At 37.6% G+C, this 16149-nt stretch overlaps 1 protein-coding gene across 1 annotated transcript; it reads left to right on the top strand.

The window, feature by feature from the left end:
• Positions 1-4476: 4476 nt before the first annotated feature.
• On the top strand, positions 4477-9056 carry GCK72_022056 (uncharacterized protein; the record flags this gene model as incomplete). Its single annotated transcript, XM_053734624.1, has 9 exons — positions 4477-4639; positions 5262-5473; positions 7227-7474; positions 7522-7618; positions 7668-7831; positions 7874-8141; positions 8189-8547; positions 8592-8865; positions 8925-9056. The coding sequence occupies 9 exons, from the start codon at positions 4477-4479 to the stop codon at positions 9054-9056; spliced, it is 1917 nt and encodes a 638-aa protein (XP_053578190.1).
• Between the last annotated feature and the right edge of the window lie 7093 nt (positions 9057-16149).

Here is a 16149-nt window from a genome sequence, read left to right as displayed (position 1 = left end):
AGACCGTCTCAACTCAGCGCTCGTCTCAACTTTCGCGACAAAACTCCACAGGAGGGCCTCTACTGTGTAGTCTACGCGGAGTTTGATCAGATTTTTTCTCTGGACGCTCTTCGCAATCCTTTTATCGATAGCATTGTCTAATTTTCGGGCATGTGGTCAGGAAAACTATGTCAAACGGCGTCATTTGTTGCTGTTGCACCATAGCGAGTTGGTGAGCTCCATATAGAAGGTTTTTTGCCAGAAAATCGGTACGATGTCAGGAGCATACAAATACTGGGCCGTGAACCGGAAGACGGTGTCAGGAAATACGGAAGGATGCAAATATGTGTGTGATGAAAAAGGGTAAAAATAGCCACGGTTGCACCAGACTTAACCCGTCACCACACTCATGCCGATAAATGGGATATTTGTCGCTAACGTCACAACGCTTGGGGAGCCGGGGTATTGAATCCTAATAAAACTTGACACAGTGTCGCAGATAGAAGTCATACACGCAATGAAGATAAAGTTGGATTCTGCTTTGTAGCGGGGTTGCCTGGCAAGATTCCGGACTATTGTGACGCTGAAGTACGGGAAAACCACAGAAAAGACAGTGGATATATTTATGTAGGGGATGAGAACGGAGAAAATTTAAAAGACATTCTGAAACTAATAGGTGAAGCTAATCGTACTAAGAAAGGAAATCGAGTTAAGATGGACTTATTCAAATGCGTATACTGTTTTTGCAAAACGATCTTGTGAAAAACGTTATACGCTATTTTCTACTTTCCCAGTGCAAAAATTAGCATTGATTAATTTAAATTAGCTTGACTCACTAAATTAATGTTTTTTTATTTTAACGAACTTCTTTGTGTTAAACGTATATTTTTAATCATATAATTAATATTGTTTTTGTGGAAACTTTTGAACATTTTCAGACAAATTTTTTGAAGATTCATCATTTTTGAAAGAAACCACACAAAAAATTTTCTGAAATTTAATTATGAAATCAAACTTCACGAAAAATATTTCGACATTTGTATTCACACGTCCAACACAGAAAAATTTGAAAAAAACATGAGAAGAACATTAATTCTGTGATTCTTGAAGATTTTAAATGACGTTAGCGACGTATATCCAACTTATCGGGATGAGTCTGGTGATGGGTTGAGTCTGGTGCAACCGTGGCTACTTTTTTCCTTTTTCATGTTGTACTTACTTACTTAGTTACTTTACTTAGTTACTTAGTCGATCCGTACTTGGGGTGTGGGCGCGGGTCACAGCTATCCATTTGTTTCGATCTTTTGCGATTGTTCTCCAAGGTTCTATCGTTTGAGTTCCTTGTCGCACTGAGATTACTTTTCTCAATGAGTCGGCCCATCGCATTGGTGGTCTTCCTACTGGTCTCTTCTTATTCCTGGGTATCCATTCTTGAAGTAACGTTGTCCACCGATTACCGTTTCTTCTCATCACATGACCAGCCCATCCTAAGTTTCGTTTCGTTATGAAGACGAGAGGGTCTTTCACTTGGGATATCTTCCTTATGTCTTCTCTGTGAAGGTTCTTCTATCGTTGCTCCGTGAGGTGAGCTTCCTCAAGTGCGGCATGTGTGATTCTTACTCGTTCGGAAAAGGCTTTTGTGAACGTCCATGTTTCAAATCAAAATTTCTCTCGTAAATAAATTCGAACCCCAAAAATTTTTTGCATCTTTTGTACTTTCTACCCTAAACGGGAAAAAAATGAATAGTTTCGTTAAATTTGATTAGAACGGTTAAAAATTTGAGTTGGAGTCAGTTTTTTAAAAATTTCACACTCAAAAAAAGTTTTTTCACCGTTTCAATTCTTATTCAAAAAGTCCTTGAAATTTGCAACATTTATGTCATAATCCCATATTTTCAGTATTACATCTAGAGAGAGTGAGACGCAGACGGTAGGGGTGTGTCCCGACAGGGTGGTAAAAAGGCGAAAACATCAACCTAACACTACTTATGGCCGTTTGCGCGTGCGCTTGCGCGGTCGCGGTCACGGTCGCTGATCGATTTTCCACTCCTCTCTATATTTATACGTATCTCACTTTCCCTTCCTTTGATTTGTTAGGAATACAAACGATCTTTCACTTCGGATAACTTCCTTATGTCTTCCTGTGAATATTTTTTTCTCGTTGTTGAGTGAGGATTATTCCAACTAGTTTCCTTTCGAGTGCGGCGTATGTAACTCTTATTCTTTCAAATAGAGCTTGTGTTAACGTCCTTGTTTCTGATCCAGATGTCAAGGCGGGGAGGACAGTGGTGTCGAAGAGTTGGGCTCGAATTTTAGGGCACGACAAGGCGTCTGTTGTGTTTTTGATGTTGTTCAATGCTGTCCATGCTGCTCTTCGTCTTCTGTGAGTTTCAGGCTCTAGATCGTTATTTGTATTAAGCAGTCTTCCTAAACACATATTCATCCATTTGCTTGATTGTTGTCATGGCATGGTTTTTATCCGACTGTTTTTAATGACTTGACCCAAATTTGTTCCTCAAATTTTTTTCTGCGTTCAAGTGTTCAAGTTTTCAAAATGAGAATGATGTCATCAGCGGATGAATTGGATTTCTCCCGTTCATTCTAATACCAGAGGAGTTATCGTAGTGTTCTTTGCCTTTTTTCAATTGTGACCATGACATTCCGCTGAAAGTCGATTCGAGACCGACAGAGAACAAATTTGGTGAAATAGGGTTTCCTTGTCTGACATTTCTGATAATGGGAATGCTGACCAGATCGTAAAACGGTGTGATCAATTGTTGTAACATTTGATCATGAGTTTTATGTACCCGTTGAGTATTTAGGCATTCCCAGCAGGAAGATCGGAAGATAGCTTTCCAGATTCTCTGTGTCTCCTAGCTTGAATATCAGAGCTGTTTTGAAGGTTTCCATTTCGTTGAAACTTTTCATCCTTTCAGGTATCGTAAGAATCTAGGAGTTTATAAACAGTTAAATGACAATTTTCAAGAAGTCTGCTGATAGTTAGTCTTCTCCTGCCGGTTTCTCGTTTTAGAATGAGTTCAGGGTTTTCGTTTTTTTCTCGTCAAATTGGAGGCGAAATGATGTTTGTTGAGGATGAGCGGTTCTCACGTTTGGCTTTTTGGTTTCAACCAGGTTTGAGTAGAAGCGTTTAATTCGATTTTGATTTTTTTTTCTCGAGAAATGAGTTTTTCTCCGGTCTCTCCTGATATCAAACAAAAAATTTACGGTTGATATTTTCAGATGTTTCTTGCCGGCATTTTCAAACTGGTTTTCTGGTTCGCTGCATCGATAAGTATTGTATTGGAAGAATAGACAAAATCAGTTTATTGTAGACGACTCCACGGTATTCTTAAAAAGGATTATTCTAGACATCGGCCGCTTCTTGCGGCAAGTCGTAGCGATGGAACGTCTATTCATCCAAACGAATAGTAAACTAACATCCTCTCTTGACGACAAGTTTTTACCATCTTCAGTGATAACGAGCTCATGACGTGCAAATCATTTTTGAAAAGAATCTGGTATGTCGATTGACAACTGAAACCGTAGAATTCTTCTCTCCAAGTCACCCATCAACCGAGCAGTGCTCCTTGCTCTTGGTGTCGGCAAAGTCACATTACCCAGAGTCTCTGTTTCGGAACAAATTTGGATCTGACCTGTCCGTGAATCTCATTTTTGAGAGTCACGTGTTGTTCGTCAGTCGACCTCTAGAATGATTACTTGGCACACAACAATGTCGTAGCCCTTATCAATATTTAGATCTTCGCAATACTGCACGGTTTCCCTTATGAGCACAGCTGCTGTCGGGTCTAGTACTATTCTAGGCCGCTCTCTTTTTTACTTGCTGAAACTTGGTGTTTTGAGTTTGTGTGGACACTCGCTCGTAGCCTACAATGGGCGCTGCTTTTGATGGTAATGGAATTCCATCTCCACTATTGTTTCCGTTTTTCATGAGGTTCGACTCGTACTTGTATTTTTTGTCTGGACTTATGTGGGTCCATCGTCAGTGAGTCGGCTTTACAAACTGTGAATTTATGTGAAAAACTCTGTTAATTCAGCAGAGAATGACAAGTTTTTCTCCACTATCGTTTCCATTTTTCATTGAATTTGGACAAATAAATATTTCATTTTCTTTTCTTTGTCCGATTTTAGCATTCAAGTTTCCTATGATCAGTTTAAATCTGCTTTTGCATGACTGATACACATCTTCTAGAGTTTCATAGAAGTTTGAGTTTTCCTCGTCATTGTATTCAGCAGTGTATCTCACTGTATCTCACACTTTATCTTTCTCTTTTACACACTCTTCTTTACTGTTAATTCAGAGTTGCTAACTTACGATTTCATCTGTTTCTATCTTTGAACTTTCATATCAATCCTCTTTTTTCTGAACTTTTCAGTTTTACTTTTTTCCGTTTCGTCTCTCGACTGATTTTTCAATTGGTGTTTTTTGAAAATTACGTTTCTGGCAGGACAGTACACATTTTTCTAATTTTAGGTAACATGAATCGAATTGAGTGTTGTCCCGTAGATGTTGCTCTTGTCTCTGAACAAGTTGTTGCCTCGGTGACTTCCGACTCTCTGACATTATTTTCGACGGAATGCTCAACAGTTCTCGAGACATATCGAGCTAATTCTATAGTCAACGTCTATGCTGATAAAGACCGTGAGTTGAAGAGTATATCATAACATTAAAATGCTTTACATTCATTAAAAAAGTGATAGATCCGCCATCTTCTTCTCATGTAAGCATAAAATTTCAAGATATTACTAGTTTATTGAGGGACGGTAATCGTGGTGAAAGATCAAATATAACAGAATTTTATAGTTAACATGGAATGTATTTTGACTCCCCCTCCCCCTCCCTAAGGTATCGATTTCTTTGCTCATTCGATGAGTTTTCCCGAGACAAAATGATCCATATAGGATTTTTCTGTGACGTGACCTCGTTTTTAAAAATTGAGACATGTCGAAAAATGCGATTTTTCGAAGAAAAAATTTCATCATTAAAATAAATTATTTTCCCGGTTTGCCCAAAATTTGAGTTTTACACATAATTGAAACCAAAATTTCGTAAAAACCTGCATTTTTCAAAAAATCTCAATTTTTGAAAAACAAGGTCACGTCACAGGAAAACCCTCTGTGGCTCATTTATTTTAAGAAAACTCGTCGAACGAGTAAAAATAAATTAGTACCTTAGAGGGGGCAGTAAAAATCATTCTATGTAAGTTCAAAAGGACATTGACTATGGCATGGTATGATGAAATGGCAAAACATGACGTTTTCAGATATTCACATGATAGGTGCAAAGCCCTTGGTATACACTGTTGATGTAGAAAACTCGGCAGTCGAATCAAAAGAAATCTCCAGTTTGGCCATGATTTGCTGCTCGGATTTCCTACGCGAAGAAAATAAACTGCTCCTTTGCTCAGAAGATTTATCAAACAAAGTAGTATTGTTATACGACGTCAACACTCATTCCGTCGTCAACAAGTTCAAGGTGCGTAAAAAACAACAAGTACAAAGGTTTCACATGGAATGTAATTTGACTGCCCCTCCCAAAGGTACCGATTTTTTAAGCTCATTCAATAAGTTTTCCCGAAACAAAATGATCCATATCGGGTTTTTCTGTGACGTGACCTCGTTTTTGAAAATTGAGATTTTTCAAAAAAAAGTTTAGAATTTTTCATCAATTTCACATTATTTTCCCGGTTTGATCAGAAAATGAGCTGAAAAGATGATTGTAGCAAATTTCATGTTGTTTTCAAAATAAAAATAAAACATGAAAAAGAGTTTTGGCCCTGATAATGGTAAAAATGTGACACCCTCCAAAAAAAAGATGACATGCACGTAGTAAACACTGCAACTGATCTGGATAATTTACATATACTCAACAGTACTCAACTAAATGGTTTTTTATAGCAGTATAGCTGCTCCCGATCAAAAATTGAAGAAAAAAACGTTGCTCTGAAAATTTTCATTAATCGAAAATATGTGACATGCTGGAAATAAGTTTGAATTTCTGACATTGAATGGATTCCTAATAAAATCTGTTAAGAATAATGATTTTCAGAGTGTCTTCACTCAACTTCATTTAAAAAAGTACATCGCTGCTGACTTCATCTTGTGATAAAACTCGTTCCTAAATCGCAAGCTTTCAAAAAATTCTAAAATTGCTGAAAATTCAACTGCTCGTAACTTCTCTCAAACTAGAGCAAACTAACTCAAAAGCACAGAACACAACAAAAATGACTATAACTCTTCAAAATTCAGTTTTGGGCTTCAAAAAAATTATTTTTTCGATTTTTGATCAGGGGGACCACATGAAATTTTTTTTCAGAAACTTGAAAAACATTTTGTTCGGATACAAACAGAATTAACAGTTTTGAGTTGCTTCCAAAAAAATGTTTTAAGTTTCTGAAAAAATGTCATGTGATCCCCCTTTATCAAAAGTCAAAAAGTAATTTCTTTAAAAAATGCCCAACACTGATTTTTGAACAGTTATTTTCACTTTTGTTCTGTTCTGTGTTTTTGAGTCAGTTTGCTCTGAGCAAATGAATTTCCAGCACATGAGAAAACTTACAATTTAGGGACGAGTGTTATCACAAGAGAAGTCAGCAGCGATGTACTTTTTTCAATAAAATTGATAAAACACACACTGAAAATCATTATTCCTAACAGACTTTATTAGGAATCCATTCAATGCCAGAAATTCAAACTTATTTCCAGCATGTCACATATTTTCAAAAAAATTAAAATTTTCAAAGCATCTTTTTCTTCAATTTTAGATCGGGAGTAGCTATACTGCTATAAAAAACCATTTAGTTGAGTAGTAGTTTTTTACTAATACATGAATGTCACCTCTGACATCCTCGAAAAACATTTTTTGGAGGGTGACACATTTTTACCATTTTCAGGACCAAAAAAAAGTTTTTCATTAGTTTCATATTTTTGTTGGAAACTGCATGAAATTTGCTTCAATTATATTTACAGCTCATTTTCTGACCAAACCGGGAAAATAATGAAAAAGTTGATGAAAAAAAGTTTCAAAAAAATTACACCTTCCGAACAGTATCAATTTTCAAAAACGAGGTCACGTCACAAAAAAACCCGTTATGAATAATTTTGTCTTGAGAAAACTCATCGAATGAGCAAAAATACCGGTACCGTAGGGGAAGGGGGGCAGTCAAAATACATTCTATCTCGGTCATTTCTTGAATTTACAGTTCTCTATAGTTACTAATGTATTTCAGACCGACAGAGAAGTAACTTCTGTGAAATTCCGATCGAAGAACTTCGAAGTTATGACTGCTGGGAAAAACGGAATCTGGAAAATATACGACATCCGTGGTTCATCCCAAAATCCTGTCTCCACACAATATGATCTTGGTGGACAGCTCCGTCTTCAAGGTCACACTGGTAGTGTTTCGTACTGTCTATCACATGTCAACGGAGCGAATTCTTTATATACCTGGAAAGGTCAAGGCAGACCACAAAAACGGTAAGAACTGTCAAAAACACCATAAAATTAGCAAAATATTCTTGTAGGTGGGAATACAGTGACAGAGAGTGGTTTGTCGGATTGCTTCCCGGGGACAACCCTGATGACACATTTGCTGTTCATGGATTTTTTAAAAATGCGCAGGTAAATTAGCACATGGGAAAGAGAAAAAAACCTAGAAAGAAATTTGCAGGCCATCATAACCAGTACGAAGAACTTACCTGCACACAAAACCAAGTACTTTCACAAGTACGGAACTAAAGACGAGAGTGGTCATTTCTGCATGAATGAGTTGAACAAGAAAACATTTGTGACCGCTTGTAAGACTGGAATTGTAGTGCAGTCAGCCGAATTCTCGTAAGTTTTGAACATATTGCCAGAAAATTAATTTTTGTCCAGAGTTCCAGATTACGCGAAGCATACGGCTCGCCTAAAAGATGCCGTTCGGAAACAAAAAAAAAGAATGTTCGAAGACGTGGAACACAAAGAGATGGAGAAAGTTCGGATTCGGTGGGAAACCGAAGCCAAGAAAAACGAAGGACTCAATGTGTTTGACACTCATTTAAGCGAGGAGAGCTTTGAAATCGGTGGAACTCTTGGCGCTGGATCATTTGGTGTTGTGTTCAAAGCAACATCTAAGAAAACTGGAAAAGATTTCGCGTTGAAGGTAAAAAAAATATTCTGTAGGAAAAATCATAATCTTATTTTTGTCAGGTCATGCCCAATCGGTGCAGCGTCTACACTGAAAAGTTTGTGACGGAGCGTGAGCTTCTCATCCAGCGAGAGATGTCGCACAAGAACATAGTCCCCATGTACGCAGCGTTCCAAACAAAACTTTCCGTGTTCTTTGTCTATGAAATCATGAATGAATCGCTTCAAGATGTTTTAAATAAGAAGAAGCCGATGTTGCTCGCTGTTAATGAAACCGCTTGGTTAACGGAGTGTGTGGCATCTGGATTGTGTTATATACACAAACGTGGAGTACTTCATCGAGATTTGAAGCCTGATAACATTTTATATGATAAAAATGGACTGGCAAAAATTTCGGATTTCGGTGTTGCCACCGACGAAAGGTACATAATTCTTTCAATTCCATTTTTTCACATATGAATTTCAGACACGGAACGATTTGTGGATCTCCGGGTTATATTGCCCGGGAAGTCATCTCCAGACAGAAACAAACTCCCGCCCTCGATTGCTTCTCTTTGGGAGTGATCCTCCATCGATCCTGCGTTGGCCGAACCCCTTTCGAGTTACCAGATGGACACGTTAGTGACGAATATGTCACAAAATGCAAGTATAGTCCCCCAGTCTCCATGAATTTGAGTGTTCGAGAAGTGACTACGAATTTGATCAAAAAGAGCCCAAGTGAACGTTGGACTGCTAAACAGGTGTGTGTTCAGAAATTTACGTGTGTTCAGAAATATTTTTTTGAAATTCAAACATTCAGGTGCTGTACAGCCAGCTGGTTACCGACTTCCAGCACCAGCGAGAATACAATCTGCAAAAACTTGTGAGAGACAACGAATTGTTATCATCTAAAGACGTGAACACTTGCCTCAATCTCCCGCTTACTGAATGATCAAATGTAAATCCTACTCGATTTTGTTTATTCTCAGATCATAACTTGCCATGTTTGTTTTCTCGATTCCGTTTTATGCTCCATCAGAGCCATTGTTTCTATTTCATGTCAATTTATACAAATTAAGATATTTTTTTGGCAATTTGTGAATAAAATATTTTTGTTTACGCTCGTTTCTTTACTTCAGTGCTTTACAGCTCTCCGAATTTCTAAAACTTTGTAAGGAGTATATGGATAGAGGTGAGTGAGAATACCAACTAGAGACGCCAGACATGTTATTGACCAATGTAGTTACCATCATTTTTCAGGCAAACAAGGAGGATGGACAACAGCGATCGAATCGAATGGGACAATTGGCGAGGTATGGAATATATGGATAGAGGCGAATGAGAATACCAACTAGAGACGCCAAGACATGTTATTGACAAATGGAATTACTGTGAAATGCAAGGCTCCTGGGCAAGGAACCGCAACTCCGCCTCACCAACAAGGAGGGAGCAGAGAGCGCGGTGGTGGAGAGAGTCTAGACACACACTTAACCACAGACATAACCAGACACATATTTTCCTAGATTATTACACTAAGTTTAGTTAATTTTATTCTTTTACATGTAATTCATTCTCTTTTTAATGTATTTTCTCTGTATCTCTATTTTAATCTTATCTATATCTATTTCTCTTTATTTCGTATTTTATCCTTTATTCATTTATTTCTTTATCTTCTTTCAATAAATTCGTAATTATCTAGAGGACACCGTGTTTGTTTGTTTATTTCAGGAACTAAATTTTAATTTAGATGTCCCTTCGGGTGGCATCTAACATGTAGGTCCCTCACGAACTCTAATATGATCTCACGATTCATGTAGAGAGACCAGAGGGCAATTTTGAAACCATCCTGTCATAGACACAAACATATCATTTTTGCATTAATCAAATTAGGAATTTACTTTCTTTTCTTTTAACTCAAATATGGTCGTGTATCATCCTTGGAAGCGGTATTTTGTGAAGGTTTACGAAGTTCAGAGATCGGAAACCGCCTGGAAGTAATGAGGAATAGCTAACCACATTCTTCCACACAAGATATCTGTGTCAAAATTCAGGTCATTTGAACCAATAATCTCTTTGATCGCAGTGATTGAAGTTTCAGACTAATTGGTAGAGGCCAAAACTGGGCATTTCCCATAACTTTTTTTCTAGAAGAGATATCGACAAACGCTAACACGCATCTGAACAAGCATGTTTTGTTCAGTAAATGTACAAAAATTCAGGTTATTTGATCCAATAATCTCTGTGATCGCAGTGATTGAAGTTTCAGACTAATTTTTAGAGGCCAAAACTGGGCATTTCCCATAACTTTTTTTCTAGAAGAGATATCGTCAAACGCTAAAGCGCATCTGAACAAGCATTATTCGTTTAGTATTTGTACCAAAATTCAGGTCATTTGAACCAATAATCTCTTTGATCGCAGTGATTGAACGATATCTCTTCTAGAAAAAAAGTTATGGGAAATGCCCAGTTTTGGCCTCTAAAAATTGGTCTGAAACTTCAATCACTGGATCAAATGACCTGAATTTTTGTACATTCACTAAACAAAACATGCTTGTTCAGATGCGCGTTAGCGTTTGTCGATAGCTCTTCTAGAAACAAAGTTATGGGAAATGCCCAGTTTTGGCCCCTACCAATTAGTCTGAAACTTCAATCACTGCGATCAAAGAGATTATTGGTTCAAATGACCTAAATTTTGGTACAACTACTAAACAAATAATGCTTGTTTAGATGCGCATTAGCGTTTGACGATATCTCTTCTAGAAAAAAAGTTATGGGAAATGCCCAGTTTTGGCCTCTACCAATTAGTCTGAAACTTCAATCACTGCGATCAGAGAGATTCCTTGATCAAATGACTTGAAATTTTGCACAAATACTAAACAAAACACGCTTGTTCAGATGCAAGTTAGCGTTTGTCGATAGCTTTTCTAGAAAAAAAAGTTATGAGAAATGCCCAGTTTTGGCATCTACCAATAAGTCTGAATCACTGCGATCAGAGAGATTCCTCGGTCAAATGACTTGAAACTTTGCACAAATACTAAACAAAACACGCTTGTTCTTATGCAAGTTAGCGTTTGTCGATAGCTCTTCTAGAAAAAAAGTTATGGGAAATGCCCAGTTTTGGCATCTACTAATAAGTCTGAACACTGCGATCAGAGAGATTCCTCGGTCAAATGACTTGAAACTTTGCACAAATACTAACCAAAACACGCTTGTTCTTATGCAAGTTAGCGTTTGTCGATAGCTCTTCTAGAAAAAAAGTTATGGGAAATGCCCAGTTTTGGCCTCTACCAATTAGTCTGAAACTTCAATCACTGCGATCAAAGAGATTATTGGTTCAAATGACCTGAATTTTCAGTTTTGGCCTCTACCAATTAGTCTGAAACTTCAATCACTGCGATCAGAGAGATTCCTCGGTCAAATGACTTGAAACTTTGCACAAATACTAAACAAAACACGCTTGTTCTTATGCAAGTTAGCGTTTGTCGATAGCTCTTCTAGAAAAAAAGTTATGGGAAATGCCCAGTTTTGGCCTCTAAAAATTAGTCTGAAACTTCAATCACTGGATCAAATGACCTGAATTTTTGTACATTCACTAAACAAAACATGCTTGTTCAGATGCGCGTTAGCGTTTGTCGATAGCTCTTCTAGAAAAAAAGTTATGGGAAATGCCCAGTTTTGGCCCCTACCAATTAGTCTGAAACTTCAATCACTGCGATCAAAGAGATTATTGGTTCAAATGACCTGAATTTTGGTACAAATACTAAACAAATAATGCTTGTTTAGATGCGCATTAGCGTTTGACGATATCTCTTCTAGAAAAAAAGTTATGGGAAATGCCCAGTTTTGGCCTCTACCAATTAGTCTGAATCACTGCGATCAGAGAGATTCCTCGGTCAAATGACTTGAAACTTTGCACAAATACTAAACAAAACACGCTTGTTCTTATGCAAGTTAGCGTTTGTCGATAGCTCTTCTAGAAAAAAAGTTATGGGAAATGCCCAGTTTTGGCATCTACTAATAAGTCTGAACACTGCGATCAGAGAGATTCCTCGGTCAAATGACTTGAAACTTTGCACAAATACTAACCAAAACACGCTTGTTCTTATGCAAGTTAGCGTTTGTCGATAGCTCTTCTAGAAAAAAAGTTATGGGAAATGCCCAGTTTTGGCCTCTACCAATTAGTCTGAAACTTCAATCACTGCGATCAGAGAGATTCCTCGGTCAAATGACTTGAATCTTTGCACAAATACTAAACAAAACACGCTTGTTCTTACGCAAGTTAGCGTTTGTCGATAGCTCTTCTAGAAAAAAAGTTATGGGAAATGCCCAGTTTTGGCCTCTAAAAATTAGTCTGAAACTTCAATCACTGGATCAAATGACCTGAATTTTTGTACATTCACTAAACAAAACATGCTTGTTCAGATGCGCGTTAGCGTTTGTCGATAGCTCTTCTAGAAAAAAAGTTATGGGAAATGCCCAGTTTTGGCCCCTACCAATTAGTCTGAAACTTCAATCACTGCGATCAAAGAGATTATTGGTTCAAATGACCTGAATTTTGGTACAAATACTAAACAAATAATGCTTGTTTAGATGCGCATTAGCGTTTGACGATATCTCTTCTAGAAAAAAAGTTATGGGAAATGCCCAGTTTTGGCCTCTACCAATTAGTCTGAATCACTGCGATCAGAGAGATTCCTCGGTCAAATGACTTGAAACTTTGCACAAATACTAAACAAAACACGCTTGTTCTTATGCAAGTTAGCGTTTGTCGATAGCTCTTCTAGAAAAAAAGTTATGGGAAATGCCCAGTTTTGGCATCTACTAATAAGTCTGAACACTGCGATCAGAGAGATTCCTCGGTCAAATGACTTGAAACTTTGCACAAATACTAACCAAAACACGCTTGTTCTTATGCAAGTTAGCGTTTGTCGATAGCTCTTCTAGAAAAAAAGTTATGGGAAATGCCCAGTTTTGGCCTCTACCAATTAGTCTGAAACTTCAATCACTGCGATCAGAGAGATTCCTCGGTCAAATGACTTGAATCTTTGCACAAATACTAAACAAAACACGCTTGTTCTTATGCAAGTTAGCGTTTGTCGATAGCTCTTCTAGAAAAAAAGTTATGGGAAATGCCCAGTTTTGGCATCTACTAATAAGTCTGAACACTGCGATCAGAGAGATTCCTCGGTCAAATGACTTGAAACTTTGCACAAATACTAACCAAAACACGCTTGTTCTTATGCAAGTTAGCGTTTGTCGATAGCTCTTCTAGAAAAAAAGTTATGGGAAATGCCCAGTTTTGGCCTCTACCAATTAGTCTGAAACTTCAATCACTGCGATCAGAGAGATTCCTCGGTCAAATGACTTGAAACTTTGCACAAATACTAAACAAAACACGCTTGTTCTTATGCAAGTTAGCGTTTGTCGATAGCTCTTCTAGAAAAAAAGTTATGGGAAATGCCCAGTTTTGGCATCTACTAATAAGTCTGAACACTGCGATCAGAGAGATTCCTCGGTCAAATGACTTGAATCTTTGCACAAATACTAAACAAAACACGCTAGTTCTTATGCAAGTTAGCGTTTGTCGATAGCTCTTCTAGAAAAAAAGTTATGGGAAATGCCCAGTTTTGGCCTCTACCAATTAGTCTGAAACTTCAATCACTGCGATCAGAGAGATTCCTCGGTCAAATGACTTGAAACTTTGCACAAATACTAAACAAAACACGCTTGTTCTTATGCAAATTAGCGTTTGTCGATAGCTCTTCTAGAAAAAAAGTTATGGGAAATGCCCAGTTTTGGCATCTACTAATAAGTCTGAACACTGCGATCAGAGAGATTCCTCGGTCAAATGACTTGAAACTTTGCACAAATACTAACCAAAACACGCTTGTTCTTATGCAAGTTAGCGTTTGTCGATAGCTCTTCTAGAAAAAAAGTTATGGGAAATGCCCAGTTTTGGCCTCTACCAATTAGTCTGAAACTTCAATCACTGCGATCAGAGAGATTCCTCGGTCAAATGACTTGAATCTTTGCACAAATACTAAACAAAACACGCTTGTTCTTACGCAAGTTAGCGTTTGTCGATAGCTCTTCTAGAAAAAAAGTTATGGGAAATGCCCAGTTTTGGCCTCTAAAAATTAGTCTGAAACTTCAATCACTGGATCAAATGACCTGAATTTTTGTACATTCACTAAACAAAACATGCTTGTTCAGATGCGCGTTAGCGTTTGTCGATAGCTCTTCTAGAAAAAAAGTTATGGGAAATGCCCAGTTTTGGCCCCTACCAATTAGTCTGAAACTTCAATCACTGCGATCAAAGAGATTATTGGTTCAAATGACCTGAATTTTGGTACAAATACTAAACAAATAATGCTTGTTTAGATGCGCATTAGCGTTTGACGATATCTCTTCTAGAAAAAAAGTTATGGGAAATGCCCAGTTTTGGCCTCTACCAATTAGTCTGAATCACTGCGATCAGAGAGATTCCTCGGTCAAATGACTTGAAACTTTGCACAAATACTAAACAAAACACGCTTGTTCTTATGCAAGTTAGCGTTTGTCGATAGCTCTTCTAGAAAAAAAGTTATGGGAAATGCCCAGTTTTGGCATCTACTAATAAGTCTGAACACTGCGATCAGAGAGATTCCTCGGTCAAATGACTTGAAACTTTGCACAAATACTAACCAAAACACGCTTGTTCTTATGCAAGTTAGCGTTTGTCGATAGCTCTTCTAGAAAAAAAGTTATGGGAAATGCCCAGTTTTGGCCTCTAAAAATTAGTCTGAAACTTCAATCACTGCGATCAGAGAGATTCCTCGGTCAAATGACTTGAAACTTTGCACAAATACTAAACAAAACACGCTTGTTCTTATGCAAGTTAGCGTTTGTCGATAGCTCTTCTAGAAAAAAAGTTATGGGAAATGCCCAGTTTTGGCCTCTACCAATTAGTCTGAAACTTCAATCACTGCGATCAGAGAGATTCCTTGATCAAATGACTTGAAATTTTGCACAAATACTAAACAAAACACGCTTGTTCTTATGCAAGTTAGCGTTTGTCGATAGCTCTTCTAGAAAAAAAGTTATGGGAAATGCCCAGTTTTGGCCTCTACCAATTAGTCTGAAACTTCAATCACTGCGATCAGAGAGATTCCTTGATCAAATGACTTGAAATTTTGCACAAATACTAAACAAAACACGCTTGTTCTTATGCAAGTTAGCGTTTGTCGATAGCTCTTCTAGAAAAAAAGTTATGGGAAATGCCCAGTTTTGGCCCCTACCAATTAGTCTGAAACTTCAATCACTGCGATCAAAGAGATTATTGGTTCAAATGACCTGAATTTTGGTACAAATACTAAACAAATAATGCTTGTTTAGATGCGCATTAGCGTTTGACGATATCTCTTCTAGAAAAAAAGTTATGGGAAATGCCCAGTTTTGGCCTCTACCAATTAGTCTGAAACTTCAATCACTGCGATCAAAGAGATTATTGGTTCAAATGACCTGAATTTTCAGTTTTGGCCTCTACCAATTAGTCTGAAACTTCAATCACTGCGATCAGAGAGATTCCTCGGTCAAATGACTTGAAACTTTGCACAAATACTAACCAAAACACGCTTGTTCTTATGCAAGTTAGCGTTTGTCGATAGCTCTTCTAGAAAAAAAGTTATGGGAAATGCCCAGTTTTGGCCTCTAAAAATTAGTCTGAAACTTCAATCACTGGATCAAATGACCTGAATTTTTGTACATTCACTAAACAAAACATGCTTGTTCAGATGCGCGTTAGCGTTTGTCGATAGCTCTTCTAGAAAAAAGTTATGGGAAATGCCCAGTTTTGGCCTCTACCAATTAGTCTGAAACTTCAATCACTGCGATCAAAGAGATTATTGGTTCAAATGACCTGAATTTTCAGTTTTGGCCCCTACCAATTAGTCTGAAACTTCAATCACTGCGATCAAAGAGATTATTGGTTCAAATGACCTGAATTTTGGTACAAATACTAAACAAATGCTTGTTTAGATGCGCATTAGCGTTTGACGATATCTCTT

The sequence above is a fragment of the Caenorhabditis remanei genome, chromosome X, assembly GCF_010183535.1.
Source record: "Caenorhabditis remanei strain PX506 chromosome X, whole genome shotgun sequence".
Taxonomy (NCBI): Eukaryota; Metazoa; Nematoda; class Chromadorea; order Rhabditida; family Rhabditidae; genus Caenorhabditis; species Caenorhabditis remanei.
The sequence above is the reverse complement of the archived record's forward strand: the minus strand, read 5'-3'. Positions and strand labels throughout refer to the sequence as shown.